This window comes from Corvus hawaiiensis, chromosome 4 (assembly GCF_020740725.1).
Source record: "Corvus hawaiiensis isolate bCorHaw1 chromosome 4, bCorHaw1.pri.cur, whole genome shotgun sequence".
Classification (NCBI taxonomy): domain Eukaryota; kingdom Metazoa; phylum Chordata; class Aves; order Passeriformes; family Corvidae; genus Corvus; species Corvus hawaiiensis.
The window spans coordinates 55,040,222-55,062,293 of NC_063216.1; the positions used below are offsets into that span (position 1 = coordinate 55,040,222).

General features: G+C 42.7%; 1 protein-coding gene across 1 annotated transcript; it reads left to right on the plus strand.

Annotated features, from left to right (window-relative positions):
- The first annotated feature begins 1,374 nt into the window (after window positions 1–1,374).
- CAV1 (caveolin 1) lies at window positions 1,375–20,599 on the plus strand. The gene is made up of 3 exons (XM_048302161.1): window positions 1,375–1,512; window positions 2,289–2,453; window positions 18,267–20,599. Exons 1-3 carry the CDS (start codon window positions 1,483–1,485, stop codon window positions 18,606–18,608), a joined length of 537 nt encoding a protein of 178 aa, XP_048158118.1. The 5' UTR covers window positions 1,375–1,482; the 3' UTR covers window positions 18,609–20,599.
- The last annotated feature ends 1,473 nt before the right edge of the window (window positions 20,600–22,072 follow it).

Consider the following 22,072-nt stretch of genomic DNA (forward strand, 5'->3'; position numbering starts at 1 on the left):
AGGTTTTTTTTCAGATGGATAGAAAAATTGCAGAGTCGATGTCCTTCAATGCACTCATTCAACTCCATATACACACTCAAAAGCTTGGACAGACTAAAATATTTTAACGATGGCTTAAGTGAATTATTGCATCAATAAAAAAGCTACTTTTAAAAATTACAGCTAACTTGGAAAGTTGGAAAACTTCCATCCGGGGCATTCGTTCTAAAGTTTATGAGCAATATAAACTAAAGGAAGTTGACTGCTAACTGATGTATTAGCAATACATGTCCATGCGGACTGCATTTTCAACAGGTGCAGTTATTTACATCTGTGGAGCCTGCATCCATCTTAGTGAGGCGCTTCTTCGAGGTAATTTCTCTATTGAAGTGCCAAAGGCAGACTTACTGTAGTTAAGAATTTTCTACTTCTGTTGCTGCAATTCTGTGCTAAATGGCATAACACTAAGGTCACTATTTTTCTGTTAATGTTATAAATCTTTCACCATAGTCTGATTTCCTAACACAAAACTAATGGCTGCAAACACACACACACACACACACACACACACAGAGAAGTGAAATATAATTCATTTTATAGATGTGTAATGATGCTGCAACCCTAACCTGAGCCATTTTGAATATAGTGATGAATATTTATATCTATAGCATTTACACCTATATACGCCCCTGAGCTTACAAAAAACCTTGGGAGCAGAGCACGGCAAAACGGCATCCCACCGTTTAAAAGTGAATCCCAGTGGTTAACATGCATGGCAGACAGGAATGGATCAACCTCCTCCCGGGAAAAATATAGCAGTGTTAAAATGCAGAACTGTTAAATATTTGAACAGTTTTGAAATGAACCAGTTGAGAAAATATCTTTTTCTTCATCATAAGGATGTCCAAGTTTCCACAATTGTTCCTGGAGCAGCGATGCTTCTGTGTAAACTATTGTCAATACCGGGAGGGGGGAGCCCGACAAACGCTTCGCTTGCTCTGGACGCTAAAGACAACTAAAGTTTTCCATCTCCTCATTGCTTCCTTGCCCCCCCCCTTGCCCAGGTGACTCTGCCGCACGCAGCCACTGCCGGCCCGGCATCCAGCGGCGGGGACCCCCTGTCGGGGGCCGTGGGCGGCCGGGGCAGGGCGGACGACGCGGGGACGACCCTGTCCCTGTCTCTCTCCCTGTCGAGCCCCTGTCTCCGCCCGGCATGGCCCAGGCATCAGGGACCGGGTCCGCCAGATCCCCAGTTGCCGGGGCAGGGCTATTTTCCCCTCCCATCCCCGGCGGCTGCCGGCCGCCCTGCCATGTGCGGGGCCGTACCGCCGCTGTCATCCACCCCAGCCGGAGGCAGGCAGCCGCCCTGGCCAGCGGCCAGCCCTCTCCTCGCAGCTACCTCCCCCGGCCGGCCGCTTCGCAGAGCGGAATCTTCCTGCCTCCGGTTCTACAAGTCACAGGGCAGAGTAACTCGCGGCAGAGCCGTCAGCAGCCCGCAGCACCATGTCCGGCACCAAATACGTAGACTCGGAGGTAGGACCACCGGGACATAGGGCCGGGATGCTGCCCCTCCACCGAGTACCTGCAGCGGCTGGGGCCCCCAAGCTCCCTGACCTGTCGGAGGAGCGGGGCGCGGGGGCGGCTCGGCGGCAGGAGGGCGGACAGGAGCGCACCTGCGGGCAGGGACAGCGGGTCGGGGAGAGCCGGGGCGCACGTCCCGGGCGGCGTGCGGGGAGGGGGGCTGCTGGCGGCCGTGCGGGAAGGGCGGTATATGGAGAGCAGCATAGCGAGAGCACCGGGATGGAGAGGGCACCGTTATGGCCCTGCATGAAGGGCAGTATGGGGGGGCAGTGTAGCGAGGACAGTGCGGTGACGGCGCCGTGCTCAGGTTAGCGCGGCGAAGGCGGTATGGCGAGGGCAGCGTGGTGAGGGCGGTACGGGGAGGGTGGTGCGTGGGGAGCCCCGGACGCTCCCCGCTGTGCCCGGGGGGCCACGCCAGCGCCCTCCCCGCCCAGAGGCCGCTCGCTCCGCCCGGGGGGCAACGCCGCAAGGCCGGGCCGCCTGGTGGCAGGAGCGGGACCGGCGCCTGGCACCGCGGGGGTGTGGTGTGCGCCCCGCGGCCGCGGTTAAATAGCCGGACGAGGGCCGCCCCGCAGCCTGGATCCCGCTGCCCGCGGGACCTGGGGCCGCCTCCCCCAGCCCGCCCTCCTGCGCGACGCGGACCGGCCCTGCCCGGCCCGGCCCTGCCCTGCCCTCCCCGCCTCAACTGGGCTTTCCCCTCCCGCCCGCGCTCCCTCTGCTCCCCGCAGGGCTTTCTGTACACGGCGCCCGTCCGGGAGCAGGGCAACATCTACAAGCCCAACAACAAGATGATGGCAGATGAGCTGAGCGAAAAGGCGGTGCACGACGTGCACACCAAAGAGATCGACCTGGTCAACCGAGACCCCAAGCATCTCAACGACGACGTGGTTAAGGTGAGGGGCCGAGGCGGGACGGCGCGGGGGGCGATACCAAGTCCTGCCGAGGCAAGGTACGCAGGCATTGTCAGGGCGGCAGAAGCCCGCGAAGCTCATCTCTCCACCTGCTACAGGAGGGAACGGGGCAGGGGCTGACTTTTTTTTTTTTTTTTTTTTTAAAGGAAAGGGGGAGTGGGCAGGAGAGAGGCGGGCAGCGGCTAGGGCAGCCCTGCGGAGCTCCTCGCTCCCCGCTCCGGAGCGGGGCTGGCCGTCTCGGGCTCCCGCGCTGCCCCGCGGGGCGCACCGGGCTGGGCTCGGCGCAGCCGGCCGGGGGCCGCGGGGGTCCCGCCGCGGTGTGTGCCGGCAGTCAGCTCTGCAGCCGGGACGTCCCGCCCGGGGCCGGGGCAGCGGGGAGATGAGTTGCGTGACCTTGTGTAACACCGTCGGAAGGATTTTCCTTCCCCGAGGCACGCACAGAGGCAGGGCGGGGAGATGTCACAAACCAGATCGCCCTTCCTAAGCCTGACGGGTGCAAAATCAGAGATCCTGATGGCGGTTGGACTTGTGTCCTTGTTCTGTTCTGTTCTCTTTGGTGTTTTTCCTTCCCTCAAGAGATGATAAGCAAGCTAAGCAAAATCTAACTGTGCCCTTGCCTAGAGTTTTTTGTTTGGGTTTATAAATCAGTTTGGCTGTTTTGACAAATCAGGGTTGATGGAGATTTTTGCTTGAAGTCACTTTGGTCAGAAGAATCACAGAGATAGGTTTTCTCTTAGAAAAAACTTTTATACAGACAAATTTATACAATCCATGTGTGTTACAAATGAGAGTGTTTGAGATAACTTAAAAAATCATCAGCAATGGTATGTGCAAAAGTCAGATTTAATATTAAGTGACAAAGCACAGCAAGTTCATTGGCAAGATTCACTCTAGTACTTATAGGACAGCCAAGGCACAATAAGGGAAAACAAGCAACAACAAAACCAAACAAAATCCAGGCAATCAAAACAGAAATTAACTGAAAACTATCTGGGGGGGGGGGGTGTTTAGGGGTGTGTGTGACAAAAGACAGTGCTGGCAAGGATAAAAAGGAACAGGGCCTAAAAGCTTACCAATGCTCCAACTTAACAGTACTTTAACTTATACCTTAAGGCTAACAATTTAACATAGGAAAAACACTTAACTTATACCTAACTTGTAGCTTAAACTTAATTTATAACTTAACAATTTAATCAAGAATAACACTGAAGAGCATTTAACCTAACTTTTAACTTTGAAGTTATACTTAGCAACTCAGCAGAAGAACAACACTTAGCAACATTTAACTTAGCTTATAACTCATGTTTAACAACTTAGCAAAAGAACAATACTTAGCAGCATTTAAGTAAGTTTATAACTATAACTTAACCTTACTCAGAAGCCTAACTTACTTAGATACCCAAGGTACTTAAACATCTAAAAAAGCAGTATTTCTCTCAAATTTGCTATAGGATATGCACAGGGGCGTGCACATAGACAGGAGCAGTCAGTGCAAGCAAGGTACCTGTGAAAAATTCCCACCAGAGGTCAGTGAAATACTCACTTCAGATGCTTTTGCATCTCCTGACAGGCAAAGGATCAGGCCTTGAGGAGTGTGGGTGTTGGCCCAGGATACGTCTTGTTTTGGTGATCCTCCAGGTATAGCAAACCTGAGCGTTTGCTGGCTCTGAGAGGTGTCCCACTCAGAGGGAGATGCTGGTCCCAGCTCGCTGCAGTCCAGGAGAGCTCAAAGGGCCCCATTTTGGGCCGCTGTTTATAGGGTCACAAGAGAGTGGGCTTTAGTCATAACAATGTTTTATACTGGCCACAGTTTGGGTAGGCACTTTCTCTGAAAGTGTGGGACCAGGAATGTTGTGCCATTCAGGCAGGAGGAATATTTTTCAAAGCTGGTCATAAGGAAAACAGGAGCTTGTTAGCAATTCCTGGGAGTGGACAGTGTCTGTGATAAGCTCAGAAAGAGCTGAGCTCAGGTGGTGTTTTCAAAGCCAAGGCCTAGCAAGCATTTCTCAGATCACACTGCAGCCTGGAAAGAAGGAGAGGGGAATACACCGCCGCAATGTGAAAATTGATGGTGCAAGTCTGGGTTTGTCAGACCCTAGGAAAAATGGGAACCGCCCACTCATAGTGGGTGACTAAGCCACTAACTGTCTTGCTTAGTGGCCAGCAGTGTCAAGAGTGTGTGCAGTTCACCATGTTTGTTGTAACGAAGACCCGTTATAGAAAAAGAAAAGTACTGTATTGTTTCCAGAGAATCAAGAGGGTGAACTCTGGTTCCTGAATGTGTATCTGTAAAATGATTCATGCCATGTGCAGACAATTTAACAAGGTCACAAGTAAATCCAAATTCAAGACTTCAACGTAATTTGAAGGTGCTGAATATGACCAGCCATGGTCATATTGTTGGATCCATGCTGAGAATTATCCCTCACAGCAGCCTGTATCTTTAAGGAGCCATATATAAAGAAAAGGCATAAAATTGTTACTTGTTTAGAAAAAATCATCTGTGTACCTAATGGTACAAAACTGCCTTTAGAATGGTTGATTTTAAAAAGGAGAGAAGAATTCTTTTTTCTGCTACCCATGGAGGAGCAGCTGAGTAGACAGGGAATGCAAGAGCTCACGAACGGCACCGCGTCACAGTTTATTGCGTACATCAACAGAAGAAGTCCCCAAAGCAACCAGACCTTCTGAGGATGAGTCGTAGCCCCCAAGCAAGTCAGAATCCTGATGTCCACAAACCAAACCTTGTGAAAGAACGACCCTGCTAGGAAAAGTGAGACCACTGACAGAAAAAAACCTGTAATGGACTTAAAGGAAGCTGAAACATACTAAGCCCATCCTGCCCTCTCTGCCTCCCACAGAGGCGAGGATTAAGGAAGTTTGTTACATTCAGTCTTCTAAAATAAACTTGGAAAATAATAAGTATAGGAATGGAAAAAAAAACTTTTCAGTTTGTCCTTTTGAAATAATTGGGGACCAACACATTCATTGAAAAAAAGCAAACAGCCAGAATACCAGTACTGTCTCTGTGTCAGCAAGTGAGCTCCTGGTAGTGAACATAGTCACATCAAGACATAGGAATATACCAAAATGATTTTGATTTTAACCAGACAGGATCCATTTTACGTCATAAAACCAGCAGTGTTTGTACGAAATGGCATTGTAAAGCAACATTTTCTGTTTTGTTACAAGGATAAATAACTTTGATTTTAAGTATTTCATAGATAGTCTAACCTGCAAAGTAGAGAGAGGAATTTTGCCACAATTTGCATTTATTTGGACCCTGTGTTCAGATTCAGTCCATTAGACATAGCAATAAAATTCAGACCCAGTACCTAGGTGACAGGCTTGAGTTGGGGTGAAAATACACTAATTCAGTTCCTGCCGTAGCCATCAGTCTCTAGTCCCCTTCTAATATGTATCTGCCTTTCTTACTTTTGCTGTAAAAAATCCAGGCAGAGTGTAAAAGATACACTTGTATAACTGAGGGAGACACCAGTCTTAGTCAGGTACTAAAAGTCAGACCAAAAAAAAAAAAGTAGGAGTTCTGTAATGCCAGAAGTATGGCTCAGGCTGAGCTCAAATTTGTTTAGAGCCATTGCATTTTTCTAGATTCAGAACCATTTGCTTTTTACCCAGCATTTTATGCATTTCTTGCCACTTGACTATGAGGCACAACAGCATGGAAACTGGGGACAAATCAGTCAGCCATGAAATAGAAATGATTAGACAGAGAATGAGGAATCTGCTCTGTAAGCAGCTCTCTAAAAGGCCTCAGTGTTGTCTGTATTCAAATACTTCCCATAGCACATTTTAAAAATAACCTTCTCTTGTGAGAAGCGAGAGACACGTTCCCTTCATTTGCAGCAGAGAGCATCTGCACAGCTTCCCCTGCAGCAGATGCGTGGTACAGGCAGCATTAGGGTTGGGATCCTGGCAAGGGGGAGAAACCCTTTTATAAAAGATCCTTTTATGAAAACTAGACACGTGGAGCAGCTTTGCATCAAAGCTGTTGGTGACTTTGCTTATGGTTTTGTCTTTGAATTAACCACCAAGTGGAAGCTAAGTGCTGGGAGGATTCCAGAAAAATGGGGCAAATGACTGGATTTCTGTACAGAGATGGATGTGAGCAAGGCCTTATGGAACCTGAGGTATTCAGGCAGTGGAAGTGACAGCTCTGCACTGGAGGAAGCACAATCTAGTAAAAATCACCAGAATTTCCTTTTTGTTCCAATTTTTTCAGTGGAGACGGGAAAGGAAGGATTTTCCTCAAACAACTGTCCTCATACATCACCTAGACAGCAGGAGAATGTGCGCTAGTGGTTCCATTCCTTCAAGCACTGGCTTGTGAAGGTGGCTAGCCAGGCCAGAGGCAAGGAGGGAATCTAGCAAGGGAGAAACAGCCTCTGTGCATGTGAGAGCTCTCCAGGAGTCATGCTGGTGATTATACAGGTGGTTTGCCATAGTTTTATCTGTTTCATGCGTCCTTCACCAGACAGTTCTGCTCTTGGACTTGTGTCCTGCAGGTTTTATTTGTGATGAGACACAACAAACAGGGTGGAAAGCTTATTGCTTTTTTCTCTGATGCATTCCCCAATGACCCAGGACTCACATGAAGGTGCCTGAAATTCAGGCTTTGCTCTTCTTGTTTCCCAACACAGTATTTGTGTTTTTCAGAGTACAGCTAAATTGCAGCCTTTGAGTTCTAGAGTTCAAACTTTCTCAACATATCTGTGGTCAAGTCTGCACAGAGTTTACTGAATTTGGAAAACACAGAGGAGGGAGCCAGTTCTCCTACAGATTGCTCTTCTCAGTAACTTCGTCGCTCCTTGCTGAGAATGGGGACGGACCTTGCAGCCAACCCTGCAAAGTCTAATCCTCTGGGACTAGTAAGGACCAACTGTGCAGTCACATCTGCAGCCAGCTTACAGGTTTTTTCCTACAGTGATGTGCCAGGGAGAAAGGCCAGTGCCTGGTCTACCATCCAGAACGTAATTATTCTGTTTTAAACAAGTGATGTCTATCTGCTGTTTGTTGTATAGTAGTCCTTTTTGCTCTGGAAAAAAAATTCCAGTTGGAATTGGCTATAGATGTGAGGATGCAGAGCTTTTGTGCCATGTTTTAAAAGGTTATGTATTCATGCCTTCCACTTAAAAATAATGCAGTTAAGGGCAATTCAGCTTACTGCAAGGAAAAGTCTGGAATTTTTAGTCAGATGTTGACAAATACTGTAATACCCTTATGTACTCATTAGGGAGGAAAGTATTACTCAGGTATTTTAAAGCTATTTACAGTTTCTGCCTCGTAATGAAAAGAGAGGGTTTTTCAAAAGCAGTTTACATTTTATGCAATCTTTTATGATTAAGGTCCCTCCCTGTTGCACTGAGCACAGTGTAAAATGTGCAGAAAGATGACTGGTCAGAGCACTTCCCATCCCCACACCTGAGAACCTCCTGGAAGGAAAGCAGGTGTCACCCCCTGCTCCTTTTGGATGGGACACCTAAGATGGGCTGTCACTCGGATGTGACAAGTATCAGCCTGAGAGGAATGCAGTTCTGCTCTTCAACACAGTAAAATGAGAGAAAAGCAGAGCTCAATCAGGTGCCATTTCTGAAATAAGGAATTAAGTGAAATTTAATGCAGACCCCTTTTCTTTGTTTTTAGATATTTTTAAAAGTCATGAGAACATAAATAAATGTTTAAGTTTAAAAACATCTGTATAAATACATAGATACACAAATATGTGTGTGTATGTGTTCTAATCCAAGTTTGTCATCTGGGCTCTTTTAGTTGGCAGTGATCAAAGTGAGATGCCTCTGGAGGCAGATTCACATCGCAGCATTTAACCCTAACCATAGGACAGGAGAAGCAGTGCTCTCAGAGGTCATGTTCCTCTCAGTTGCTAATACTTGTGGCTTAGACATGACACCTTACATGTGCATAACAACTGATTAAATGAAATGGTTCTGTGACTGTGTCCTATTAACAAGCTATGGGGTTTAGATTTAAAATGCAAGAAAATTCAAATGTTTGACTTTGGCTACCCACATGATCCAGTTTTGTTTCAAATATTTCTTCCAAGGCTAGTCTAGGAGTAAGAGATTAAAAACTCAAGTCATTATGAATGCCAGTTTATACAAGGTCTGAGCGAGATTTTAAGAGTTCTGAAAAATAGTTTTCTTGCACATTATTCAGGAGTTCTCAGACATGGAATTTCTGGATTACAGCTAATAATGGTATCTGTTCTAATGAAAGCTTCTTTCTCAAAAAAATGTGTTTGCATTTAAACACATGGTATTATTAAAGCCTTATGTACAGCCTTCTTGCTTAGCATGATGAACATGACTCATAATTCCATAAAAAAATGTTCATTTGATGGCCATGGGGGCAGAGCAAATGATTCAGCATGGCTGTTTCTTTTGTTAGAATTTATTGGACACTATTTCAGATTCAGAAGAGGCAAATACTTTTCAATTCCAATACCTTCAACAGAATTCCAATCATATGTTAGAAAATATTAAGAACAATTTGAATTGATTGTAGAATTTTTAGCCCACTGTGTGGACAGAAACACTGTCTTCTGTTGCATAGGGTATGGATATCTAAAACAAACAGAAAATACTGAAATGCAAAACTCTCCAGGGGAAAAAGGGATAACTGTGTACAGTAGAATGGTCTGACAGTGGGGTCCCCAGTGAGGAAATTTGATCTTGGTTGTATTTTAGGCAACAGAAGGAAGAAAATACAAATGAACTTGGGTGACTCTGTAACATGTGTGATTTCTGGAAAACTGAAGACCGATAGTTCTAAACTAAGATAAGTTTGTATTTCCCACAGCTCTCAAATACCCTTTCCATAGACAGCAGGATGAAGTCTACATCAGCAATTGATTTTCTGAGCTTTTTGATCCAGAACTACCATATTTCTTTTCCAGACAAATGACAGTAATAAAACCCATTTTGGACTTAAAAGGGTTGGTTATTTTGAACATGAAAAAGAAATTACATCATTTAATTTCATTTGATTTATTGGGGAGGCAGGTTTTACCCCATTAGTCTCTTTATATTTTCTTGACAGATTTCTTAGGAAAGTGTTTTCTGATAGTTTCAGAAAAAAATTTGAACCTTATGCAATATCATTCCTTTCAGAAATCATCAGATTAGCAATCAAAAGAAAAAATAATTTCAGTGCCACTGTCCCCCATTTTAATGATTTGATAAAATATGATTTTAGTCAAGATGAAGGAGCTGTGCTCTAGATGTTAGTGGGGCTGTACAAAGGTGGATTTTGTTTGTAGTTAAACAAATAGGAACTGATAAATTCAACTTCATAGATAAGTGAGAAGACATTCTCACAGCTGAAGGTGAAAGCACCACATTCTCTGTCCAAACTCCTGCTGTGCTGAATTTATATTCTGAGTTCCAGAAAAGCCTAAGGGAGTCTCATAGGCGGATTGCAACATTTCCTCTGTCAACTTTGAAATCTGTTCTTGGAATTCAAACAGATGCTACAAAAAATAATCAGTTTTCCCTCAACATCAGGGATCTATCTCCCGTAGACCTCAGCCATAAAGGCATCAACTGTTTTATCAAGTCCAAGTTCTTGTATCATAGAAAGGTTTGGCTTGGAAGGGACCTTAAGAATCATCCAGTTCCAGCCCCCTGCCATGGGTTGGGATGCCACTCACTAGATCAGGTTGCTCAAAGCCCCCTCAGCCTGGCCTTGAACACTTCCAGGGATGGGGCATCTGCAAATTCTCTGGGAAACCTGTTCCAGTGCCTCTCAGGAAATTCTTCCTCATATCTAATCTAAACCTAGTCTCTTTCAGTTTAAAACCATTCCCCCTTGTCCTATCACTACATGACCTTGTAAAAAGTCCCTCTATAGCCCACTTTATGTACTGCTCTAAGAGCCTTCTCTTCTCTAGACTGAACAACCACAAGTCTCTTAGCCTGTCTTCACAGAGGATGTACTCCAGCCCTCTAATCATCTTTTTGGCTTTCCTCTGGATTCACTCCAACAGGCCCATGTTCTTATCTTAGAGGCCCCAGAGCTGAACACAGTACTCCAGGTGGGGTCTCATGAGAGCAGAGATCACCTTCCTCAACTTGTTCCTTTTGATGCAGCCCAGGGTGCTGTCAGCTTTCCGAGCTGCAAGCCAGATCATACTGAGCTGCTCATCAGCTGACATCTCCAAGTCCCTCTCTGCAGGGCTACTCTTAATCTAGTCAACACCCAGCCTGTATTTGTGCTTGGGACTGCCCTCACCCAGTTGTAGGACCTTTCACTTGGCCTTGTTGAACTTCATGAGGTTCACATGTGCCCAGCTCTCAAGCCTGTCAAGGCATCCCTTTCCTCCAGTGTGTCAGCCTCACCACACAGCTTGGTGTCATCAGCAAACTTGCTGAGGGTACACTCAATCCCATCACTGTTCTCATGCAGTTTATGACAAGAGCAGAACTATAAAATACCTTTATTTTTATTAAATACTAAAGAAACACCTTATGTTTAAGGATCAGTAACTTAAGATCTTCCCTAAGAAAGACAACCTTCTAACTGTCCAAGTGCAGGGGCAAGGTTTTTCTTAAAGGAAAAGAGAGGCAGCTGGGCATCACTGCACACTCATGGTCAGCATGTAGCATTGTTCAGGTAGAAATGAGGGAAAAGGTGAAAACAAGTTATACAGATGTGCAAAAAAGAATTGCAGCAGCTAACAGGAGTGTGTTTATTGGTAGTATAAATCAGGAGTCTCCTGAGAATATATCAAGAGTCTCCTCTCCTTAGACTTCCTTCACAAACTATAAAGAGGAAAAAGTAGTTTCCAGATCTAAACCTCCAAAGGTCCGTATCTCTCCATGCACTACTAAAGAGTCTGAGGTCACTATATTTCTACTTTGCATTAGTGCCTAAATTTAGGAGCGATGAAGCTAGACCAACTTCTAAAAAGTTATACTTAATAGCAGTTTATTACCTTAATAGCATATAAGCATACAATAATAAAACATAAATCTATCATAGTTATATTTATAAAATAAAATACATTTTAAAATACAAAATCAGTTTACATTATGTCTTTACTTTTATTACGGTTTTTGGATTCAGCTTAATTCCAGGACCCACTGAAATAAAAGAAAAAATTCCTGTTTAGTGTAGTCAAAACTTCACATTGGTGTTCATGTTCATAAATACACCTCTTAAACAGACATATGGACAGACATATGTGAATATGCATATATGTATTAGGGTTCTTTGCTAAAATAGCTGTATCAAACAAGGAACTGTGGAACATGAACCAAATAATAACAACAAAGAAAGCTTCTGAAGAGTTTCTTTTTAGGAAAGCTGCAATAACCTCCCAGCAGCCCAGTTTCCAGGGAGGAAAACAGTAATTTTATTTTCTGACTGCTTACTTCAACAACATCAAGACATTTGTCAAGGAACTGGCTGACACAGTATCCCCACCTGCACAGGAAGTTTTGCTGTGTTGCAGAGGATTGCAGATCTTTCCTTGAAGCTGCTTGTCTTTCCTTCTGCCAGCCTGTATAGGAACAGGATGGGCAAGTGCTTCAGGAGGAGGTCTCTGGAGAACAGCTGGTTGCTACAGTGCTGACCCATTGGCATCAATCGCATTTTTCTCACGAGCACTTCTGCAGATTTTGGTGAGCCTGCCCATCTGATGAAACAAAGCCCATCAGCAGGGCTTTTCTGGTGTGTAATCAGCATGGGCAGAGAGCAGGAGGTTGTTCTCTCAGTAATTAGTAACAAATTTTTTTTTTTGTTTTTTTCTATGATTTTCAGTTTGCGAAATGGTGATGTGCAGTCACCCCCCTTTTCTAAGTCATGGCATCATTTACACATTTTCATAATGCATCTGAGTATTTGTTGTACATGCAGTAGGAGTCACGCCTGACCAGACTGGTTTTCTTCTCTGGCTAGAAGAGTGCAGTCCTTCAATTCTACTTTTCAACGTGAATATCCTTGTTTGTTAAAGCATTGTTTGCTTTTCTGTCATAATGTGTAGCACTCAGGAAAGATTCACTGTTTCCATTAAGAGATCTGCCAGCAGAACACTTTTCTTGCTGTATTGTGGAAAGCAGGCACAGGGAGACAGGAAAGGTAAAGCAAATTCATTGGTCAGTTTGTACAAGTAACTGGGGTGCAGCAGTTCTGCTTGCTTGTTTAGGCTTTTGTTCACTTTGGAAATACTTGTTTGTCATTTTTCTGCATGTAACACACCTTACACAACAGCTCTGGTCCTAGCCCTCTGCAGTCATGGCTTTTTTTTTTTTTTTTTTTTTTCCCAAAGGAGTAACTGTTGTGCCTTGTGATCCAGCCAGTCCCCAGAAGAACAGTGTGCTCTGAAGACAGAGTTCAAGGTTGACAGGCAAAGCCTAATCATGCTGCAGCTCAGTCTGGAGGGACTCTTGGGGTTCCCTCATTAGATGCTTCCCACCAATATCAAGATTCAAGGAGATTTCTTGTCTTGTGATGGAACAGAACACTGCTAGGTGTTGCCATTTTGTAGTCACCCATGCTTTAGCTTGAGGTTTGTATAAATACTGTGGAACAGAATGAGTTTTGGCTTTAGTAAACACCTGAGATCACCTAATGTTTGCTGTTGAAACCTGATTAGTGAGGAAGCAGACCATCTAGGAATCATGAAGCTCTATGTTTTCAGGAACAAATTACCAGCTTCCCTACATAACTACAGGTAAACATTTGCCAAATGGAGATAACAGAGTGCTCTTAAAAGGGGGAATGAGTCTCTGGGTGTCTGGGAGGGAAGGGAGAAGAGCAGCTTTTCTCCTGTAAGTCCCAACACCTCCCCATCCTCTTTCCTGCAGATTCAGTAGAAAGAGTATAAACTTTTTCATCAATTTCTGTTAGTGTGACAGTGGTCAGGACAAGCATCAGCATATGTGGTAATGTGGTACTCCAAAGGATCAAGGAAATACGTAAATGTTTAACTGGCATCAGTGATTTAATAGAAAGGTTGTGAGTTTGCTTAACTTTGTTTTCAGCTGCTGTGATGCCTTTCCTCTCCAGGCACTGTAACTGGCAATTTTTAAGTTCTAGACAGTATGTGGAAGTACAAAGCTAATAATAATCTCATAAGCTCACATGTTTTCTTATTTTTAATAATACACACCACAGCCTTCTCCAACATAAGGACAGTGTTGCACCTGTCTGTGCAGCATCACCTCCCAAATGTGACCCATGCCATAGAAAGGCTTGTCATTTTCATACATTTTCTTATGTTGAATGTTTCTTTAAAGGACATTGAATATATTTGGGAATTTTACAATTGCATTTATTACAACAAAAAACCCCACCATATCTGCTTCAAGTCTTGCAAAGACACGATTTAATACAATGAAACAATATTTTCCTTACGGTCTTGGAGTCAGGGAAAGCCTGTTTAAAAACAGCCCAGGGTAAGCAGTAAAGACAGTTTCCACACTCTGCACATAAAAATGTAAAGAAAACTAGCTTATGACTCTTTCCTGTACACATTCAGCCTAGACTTGAGCTGTGGTCTGGCAGAGCATGTAAGCGTATGGACATCAGTGGGACAGTTCACATTTTTCATGTTGTGTGCATATTTAAGTGTTTTGCCTGACTGGATACATCAGTGATCAATCAAGAGAGATACAGCAAGGATCTAAGCATCCTTTTACCGACTCCAAGAGATACTGAAGGGACTCAAAAATGTAGGCATTCTCATCGCTTGTTATATACAAGAGAGCAAACTTCTAAGAAGCACAGCTGATAAGTAAATGATTTGAGGCTGGCATTTAGTATACCTTTCCAGCCTGTCAGCTTTTGATACCTAGGGACTTGAAGTGACAAGGTCAGCAGGTCAACTAATTTCATACATGTGGCATATATTATTGAGTCAGATGATAACTTCACACTGTTAAGCTTTTTTACTTAATAGTTCTGATCTTTAGATAGACATTCTCCCTCTCTTGTAAATAAGTCTTGTAAATAAATCCCATACCATTTCCCTTTCTTGTAAATAAATCTATTTTAGAATCAAAGCAGGTTCCTTAATTTCCTGATAGTTTAATAAACATGTGCAGAGCAAAAGAAGCTGCATTAATTCTCATAGCAGAATCAGACAAAAGCTTCAAGCAATATAAAAACTGGCTTTACCAAACTGAATAGTAGGAAACAAAGAATAGCTGAAGTCAGGAAGTGCATTGTAGGCATGGAACAGGAGTTGATAGTGTTGAATAGTTTAGTCTGAAACAGAAGGCTAGAGTGAGTTATTAGCATCCTTTAGAGGGTCAAACTAAATTTCCTGTACTTCTCTCCTGTTGCAAGTGAGCATGCATGTATTTTCACCAGCTTGGCAACTGCCTCAATGTGATTTCACAGCACACCCTGACAGCTCTGGAGGAACAAACTACACGATGAGCATGCAATCTGCTGAACAAGACTTGTGCCTAACCTAAGAAAGCCTTTATGTAGACAAAACAGGAGTTCACAGATCTACATGCACGTGATGCTTTGGCAAAAGCAACCTTGAGAACAATATCCTAAAAATGTTGTCTTATACTTGCAAGGCAGATTCATTACCAGAAATGAGAGCGTCTTTCTTCTGTAGGATCATATTTCTGGGCACTTCTCTTTCTCCTGTCAGTCCTATTTTTACTTTACTTAGTTCAGTTGGACTCCCTTTATCAGTCTGATGACACTCACCATCAGTGAGTGCTCCTGAGCTATAAACCAGAGGAGAGTAGTAAGGGACTGAGGAGGGAGCGAGTAATCCGAGTGATGTAAATGTAACCCACAGCAAGGCAAAATGCATCCAGTCACCTGTTCCTCCTGCAGCCTGCGAAGAACTGATCCCTACAAGTTAAAATCAGGATCCTTCATGGTTTAGTGCAGGAAGAATCTGAGTGATAGCTCCGTTCCTACAGCATAAGGACTTACCTCCTGTACTGCTTGGAAAGTGAAATAAATAGTGTTTCCCAGGCAGTGGTCTGTTAGCTTATGAGAAGTAGAAGAGCCCAGATTACCTCAACTCCTTGCCTATCTTTATTTAGACACTGCTGCAGGTAAGTCTGGTTTTGGACAGCACCACAGAGGCTCACATGCCAGGCGTAGCTGGACTTTCTTGGCATGTACATAGTTTCATAATGTTCTTACAGCTTTTAGGAAGATAACAGCTTCATTTTAACACTGTATTCAGCTAAGAGTTTGAGTTTTCAGACCATTTTTCTGTCTTCTCACTCACAAGTTCCTTTATTCAAACTGGAATAATGTGACACGGGCCTTGAATAATGAAATGGGCAAAGACATAGTACTGTGACATCAGCTATCATTCCTACAGGGCCATCTCTTCTAGTTCTGTGCATTGGTAGAAACATTCTGAGAGCTGTTGAAATTGCTCCAAGAAAGTAACCTCTTGATAATTACTGGTGTCATGAGTACATCGCTGTTATCTCACAGACAGATTTATTCCTGAGTACTTTTAGGACAACTGTGTATGACTTGAGCTGGGAAATCCTGACCAAAGATCTATCATAAATGTTCTAATATTATTAGCATCATCTCCTGGAATGAGGACAGGGCTGTCCATCTGGAAATGTTATATGGCATGATTCTTCTGTCAGTTCCCCAGTTCTCCATGGATATTTTGTTGAACACAACAAGCTAAACATATTAGTTACTGACAATCACAATTACAGAAAATTTACTATTTGATTTGAAAACCAGTGAGTTTATTGGCTTCCATTTTCCATTTCATTACAATGAATTATTGTGAAAGGAATTAAATTATGAGCCAGTTGTACTATATATTTTAAAAATTCTAGAAAGTTCAGAATAAATTATGGTTTCATTTTGCATGCCAAAAAAATGCATTTCTGATAAAAATAGGTCTCACTTGGCTAAACTAAAGATGCAACCATGAAAAGGCTGATGGAGTTCAATGCAAAATTATTTTCCTTATGAGATCTAATATTTCCCTTATCAGCCAGTTGAAAAAATACGAGATGGACTCCACTACAACTGAACTGAATGAAAGGACTTTAGGTGTGACACTGACTAGTGCTCGATGCTTTGAACTTCTATGATGGCCTTTGCCAAGGGTTACAGCATCAGTTTGTGGGAACCATGCAATAAATTGCCAGAAATTTTAGAATAAGAGGGCTGTCCATGTAGTCCTTATGTAGTAACATTTTTGAGAAGAAACTTTCTTTTGCTGTCATCATCCTGGGTTTTGCCATCATCTGGATATTTTTATTATCTGATTTCAAGGAAAAAGTTGATAATAAGCCAAGAACACCCATTCACATTGAAAATGAGCTAATGCGGGATGTGGCTACAATAAAAGTTTGCTTTTGAATAGCTGCAGAAACAGTTTGTATAAGTATGCTTGCTTATGTATTCCAAAAAGAAAATATACTCCACCAATGCAGTCTGCCATAGGTTTCTGTGGAGATGAAGTTCCAACCCAAATGCTACCTTTAGGTGTGATGGTGATGATGATGATGAATACCCATCCCAAAGAATTACTTTCAGATCACTAGAACCTAGTTGAGAGTAGCAGAAAAAGAGGAGGTTTGTAGTTTGCATGACAGGATGTCTAGAGAGAAGCACGAGCAGAGAGAGTAACGTGAATATGTGCAATTGAACCAGCCTGGTGTTAGGCATTCAGGATGTTGGATATCACAGATGATTCAGAAATTTTCTCTCAGGGACTTTCCAGCCATTCCCATAGATTGTGCCTAGACTGTACACTTTCGATTGTAATGATCTTTTTTTGTTTAAGAAGCTTGAAAGTCCAGTGGTTTTATAATATTTTCCCCTTTGTTAGTAACTGACATCTGGAGGTGACAAAAGATTCAGCAGGAGAGAAGAATGAGTTCTTTTCAATTATTACGTATATTTTAGATTAAAAGAAGTGATCATGAGCCCTTTCTTACAGTATAAGCAATATTTACATTGAGTATACATATATTCACTCCTTCCAGTATGCTAAGGTACTATTGCCTGAGTTTCTGAGGCTGCTGGCCCATGTCACACTTACCTTGCTCCTGTAAGTCTTCACTCTTGGCAGCATTATTATCACACTTTGGGATCCAGTCCCAGGAATGCAAATTATTTTTTTCTTTCATCTGATTTAAACAGTCATTTATTTTCTTGCAGAGGAATAGTGTTGTGATATTCTCTTTCCTGTTCTTTGCAGTGCCTATACAATTGGTTGTGGTAACTAAATTAAATATCCTGTATTGTGGGTTATATCAAACATGTCTGTGTGACATGGAGCTGAAGCATCATTGCAATTCTGTTAATTTTCTTATAGAAATGTTATGACAGTTAAGCTTCCTGAACAGCTCAGTATTTCAACAGAGTGCGAAAATATGCCTGTTGGAATGCACTGCTTCCTTAGGTAACTTTTTGAATGATTTATGAATAGTCAAAACTATGAAGCATGATTTTATTCACCTGGTTTATCCCTGAAGTAGACCATAAGGGCACTGCATACCTTAGGACTGTAGGAGATGAGGAAAATGTATTCAGTTTTGTGGAAAACTCCATCTAGAAGCTGGATATCTAATTTTGAGCTAATCATTGAGGCTCCCTGGTAGTCTCTGGGAAAAGGTTACTGAAGATTCATGACTTCAATAGTGGGTTATAGTAGGTTGAATCATGTTGGGATGTAGGAAGTACATGCTTCATGTTTTCTTGCAGAGGGGCCCATAGCTCTCCAAGGAACGTGTTTCTGGAGGACACCCTTGTTGCGAATGTCTGACTGACCTGACTTTGTGTTCTTTGCTGCAGATCGATTTTGAAGATGTGATTGCTGAGCCAGAGGGAACACACAGCTTTGATGGGATTTGGAAGGCCAGTTTTACCACCTTCACTGTAACGAAATACTGGTTTTATCGTTTGCTGTCAGCAATCTTTGGTATTCCTATGGCTCTCATCTGGGGCATCTACTTTGCCATTTTGTCATTCCTGCACATCTGGGCGGTGGTGCCGTGCATAAGGAGCTACCTGATTGAGATCCAGTGTATTAGCCGTGTCTATTCCATCTGCATCCACACGTTCTGCGACCCACTCTTTGAGGCCATAGGCAAGGTGTTCAGCAGCATCCGAGCCACAGTACGGAAAGAGATCTGAGGGACGTTTCAAGGAGAGCCATCAGCCTAGGAAGGGGGTGAAAGTTTTGTGTTGTTTGGAGTGTTTTGGTGCCAGTTTTGTGTTTCCCAAAGCAACATACAGCAACTGGTGGTGGACTGGCCCAAAACAAAGAATCACTTGCTCAGTTTCTTTTTCTACTGTTCATTCTTACTGGACTACTTGCCTTTTTTTTTTTCTTTCTTTCTTTTGCCTTTTTTTTCCCTGCTCTGGTCTGCATTTTAAACTAACCTTAAAGGGCTGTTCTTCCATGCCAGCTGCATATCATTTTGCTGGCTGTTCAAGTCAGAGATTGGAGTGTTGTTGGATGCCTTTTTATCTTACCCTTCATTCCTTGTGAAATCCACAGTGATACTGAAGAATGACAAAAATGCTTTCCAACACTATAAAGCCATTCATTTTATTGTGGCTGAAGAGTGCAGAGCTATCGCAGCAGAATGAACGTGACCAGCTGGCAGGTTTTAGCAGAATGTTCTTTTTCAATTGGATTGTCAGTTGACTGCAGCTATTTACAGTCATGGTCAGATATTGTGCAGTATGAATAAATTAGTTAAGTAAACATATTACTGAACTAGTGTGTGTCCTGAAAATGTAACGTTTCGTCAATGGAGACATTGACACATAAAAGCTTTGGCCGGTGCCTTTTTGTCTCATTCTCTCTTGGAAGTTTGCACCCAGTTATTTCCCAACCTTTGCTAGGATTGCAGAAGCAAACTGCAGTTGAAAGCTAAAATTGGTCATAATGGAAATGTTTTCCTGACTGTGGCTTATGACACATCCCTTAGCAAGCATTTAGGTGCTTATCTCACTGGCATCTGGGGTATTTTTGCAAAATATTAATATAAATGTGTATCACAGGTATGCCAGAGATAATCCTGAGTTAAAAGAAAAGTGAAGGAGTGCCAAACAAGCCACAGGAGGCCAGGGAGGAGCTGCCCCTGTGAGAAACTTTTCTACAGCTTTCAAAACTTCCCTATCAGCAGAAGTCAGCCTGCCACTAGCACACAGATTGTTTTCAGGATGCTTTGCTGAGTCTAAATTTATCCATCACAAGAGATGCTTTAGAATCTTCACATTTGTGTGTTGCTTTGTTCATTTTTAGCTGAGCTGCCACATCAGGAAGTCTTAAACAGAGGGTGTTGTGTGAAACTACCGTGTTGCGAAGTGGAAGGCCTCAGTAGCAGGGCCTTTGCGACATGTTCTGATGCTGTGACCTGCAAGAGCTTTTTGCCCTCATGATAGTACTGTGTTCAGAGATGCCCTCTGCATCCTCATTGGTTTGTGTGAAGCATTTGTAAAAATAGTTATTAGGCTAATCAGCCTTATTGTAAACCAAGCTGGGGTCTGAGCCAGCTCCAGCTGGAATCTCTAGCAAACCAGTTCTTGACCTGCAAGAGTGCAAAATTTTGCCCTTGGGATGAACATGGAGCTGTCTGGTACACCTACAGCTTTTTTCATTTAGTGCTGATATTTCACGTATTGCTTTATCTAACATGGAAGTGCCTTCCATTCTATTTCTGCCAAAGCATTGAAAACTTTAGGAAATGCTGCATTTTTAAATGGGGGTGGGGGAGGGAAAAGGGAGAGGGTGCACAAAAAATTTACAAAGCTATTAACTACTATTTGCATTTAAAACAGACACTGGTATGGATATAGTTTTGTCTTTTTCTATGTACATAATGAAGAGTGTACTATTATAGATATTTTCAATATTAAAACCAACCAAGATTGTAAACAAGAAATATTTTATGTTTTTATGAGGAAAATCACTCTGAAGAAAACCTTCTTGATTTACCATATAAACTGTATATCCTGAAAGCTGTCTGTTCACTTAGAGTTCTTAGTCCCTAATCCAAATACATTGCTGATCCAAACATTTACATTATTGTTATAAGCTTACAGATATAACTGACACCTTTTTTTAAAATTCTGCATGTACATTAAAGACCACAATAAAAAGATGCTTAATGGTAGATCCTGTCTGACTTCTTTTTCCTTGAAAGTCATGTGGACAAAAATTGTTTAAAGCTTTCTTTGTCAGTCCAGTGGAAACAGGATTTTTCCTAATAAAAGCCCATTAGCCTTAACATTTAATGTATGGAAATAGGGGAATGACAGTTTTTATTCAGCCATGTACAGATGTAACTTGTGACAGGACAGTTCATTTCTATGGGTTTATTGCACAATACCTGTCACATTGTTACACAAAAGCCCAACAAAACATGCTAGTACAAATGGCCTACAAGTCTATTGACTGCATTTTAATGTTCAAATGGCAGATACCAAATAAATGTAGTCCATCATATGTTTCCCAATAGCAGAATGGTGTATTTAGCAGCACTTAATAGGCCAGTGGTCGCAAATTTTATGTTCAATTGGACTATTTGAGAAAATGTAAAATATTTTACAAATAAAAGGGAGGTTGTAATGTGAAAGAAAAGCAAATACACCTTCACTATTCAAAAATATCTTGCTTTTGCAAAGAGCTTGATATATTCAGGCTTAACTGTTTATACTATCATGACTCCAAGACTCTTCATGGGAGAGATGTGCAGATTCACACAATGATTGTACTGTCCCTGGTGCTTCGCTGAGCAGCGGTCACAGGGCTGTGCTGTGGCTGGATCTCATATCCACGCTCCTGCAGTAACACTTAGGACCATAGCCAAGATACGCCCCATAGCAAGATCCAGGTTTGTCAAGTAGAGGGTTAGACATTAGGTGTTGGGCAGTGGTTACAACCTCTCTTGGTTGTAAATGTGGTGTAGACAGCCTCACTCTGCTGGATACAGGTCGGTGTCATAAACTGCCTCAGGACCTGTGCATTCAGGTGGGCTCAATACAGTTTTTCCTCCTACCAGAAAACTTTTGTGGCTGTCATTGGTCACTCTTCCATCCTCTGAGTCACCAGTTTTTAGATTTTGCCATGTAGTTTGAACTGTTTTCCTAAGAGTAAGTATGGGGGAGCTGGGCACTTCAAACAAGATGGAGTACCCAAGTACTGAGGGAGTTTGAACTGTCTGGCTGTGTGATTGATCCCTCTGAGTTTGACTGAGAACTAAATACAGAATTTTTTTTTTTTAGATATTGCAATGAAGTTGCAACAAAAGACAAACCTTAGGCTTGTAATAATGATGGAGAATTTCCATACCTGCACCCAAGCTACCTTTTAACCCTCTCTTAGGTCAAACTGGAGCTGCTCTATGTTCACCTGTTTGCTTTCATTGCCTTGTGTGTCTGCTGTATCGTTTTGTTTCCTCATGTCCTGAGGAGGAGGAAAGAAGCCCAGAATAAAAGTCTTTGCTAAGATAGAACACCTTTGTTATCCTCATTTATGTCTTACAAACCTTTACTTTTTCATTTCATGTTATCTGACACTGGGACACCGTGTGACACAGGTTATTTTATTTCTATCTTGCCCTCTTCTGTAGAACTTTTAATTAAAA

What these genes read in the sequence shown, in the direction of transcription:
- CAV1 (XM_048302161.1), top strand. Translation starts at nt 1,483, where the DNA reads ATGTCCGGCACCAAATACGTAGACTCGGAG. An exon ending in CCAAATACGTAGACTCGGAG is followed by an intron (nt 1,513 to 2,288) that starts GTAGGACCACCG and finishes TGCTCCCCGCAG; the next exon opens with GGCTTTCTGTACACGGCGCC. An exon ending in TCAACGACGACGTGGTTAAG is followed by an intron (nt 2,454 to 18,266) that starts GTGAGGGGCCGA and finishes TCTTTGCTGCAG; the next exon opens with ATCGATTTTGAAGATGTGAT.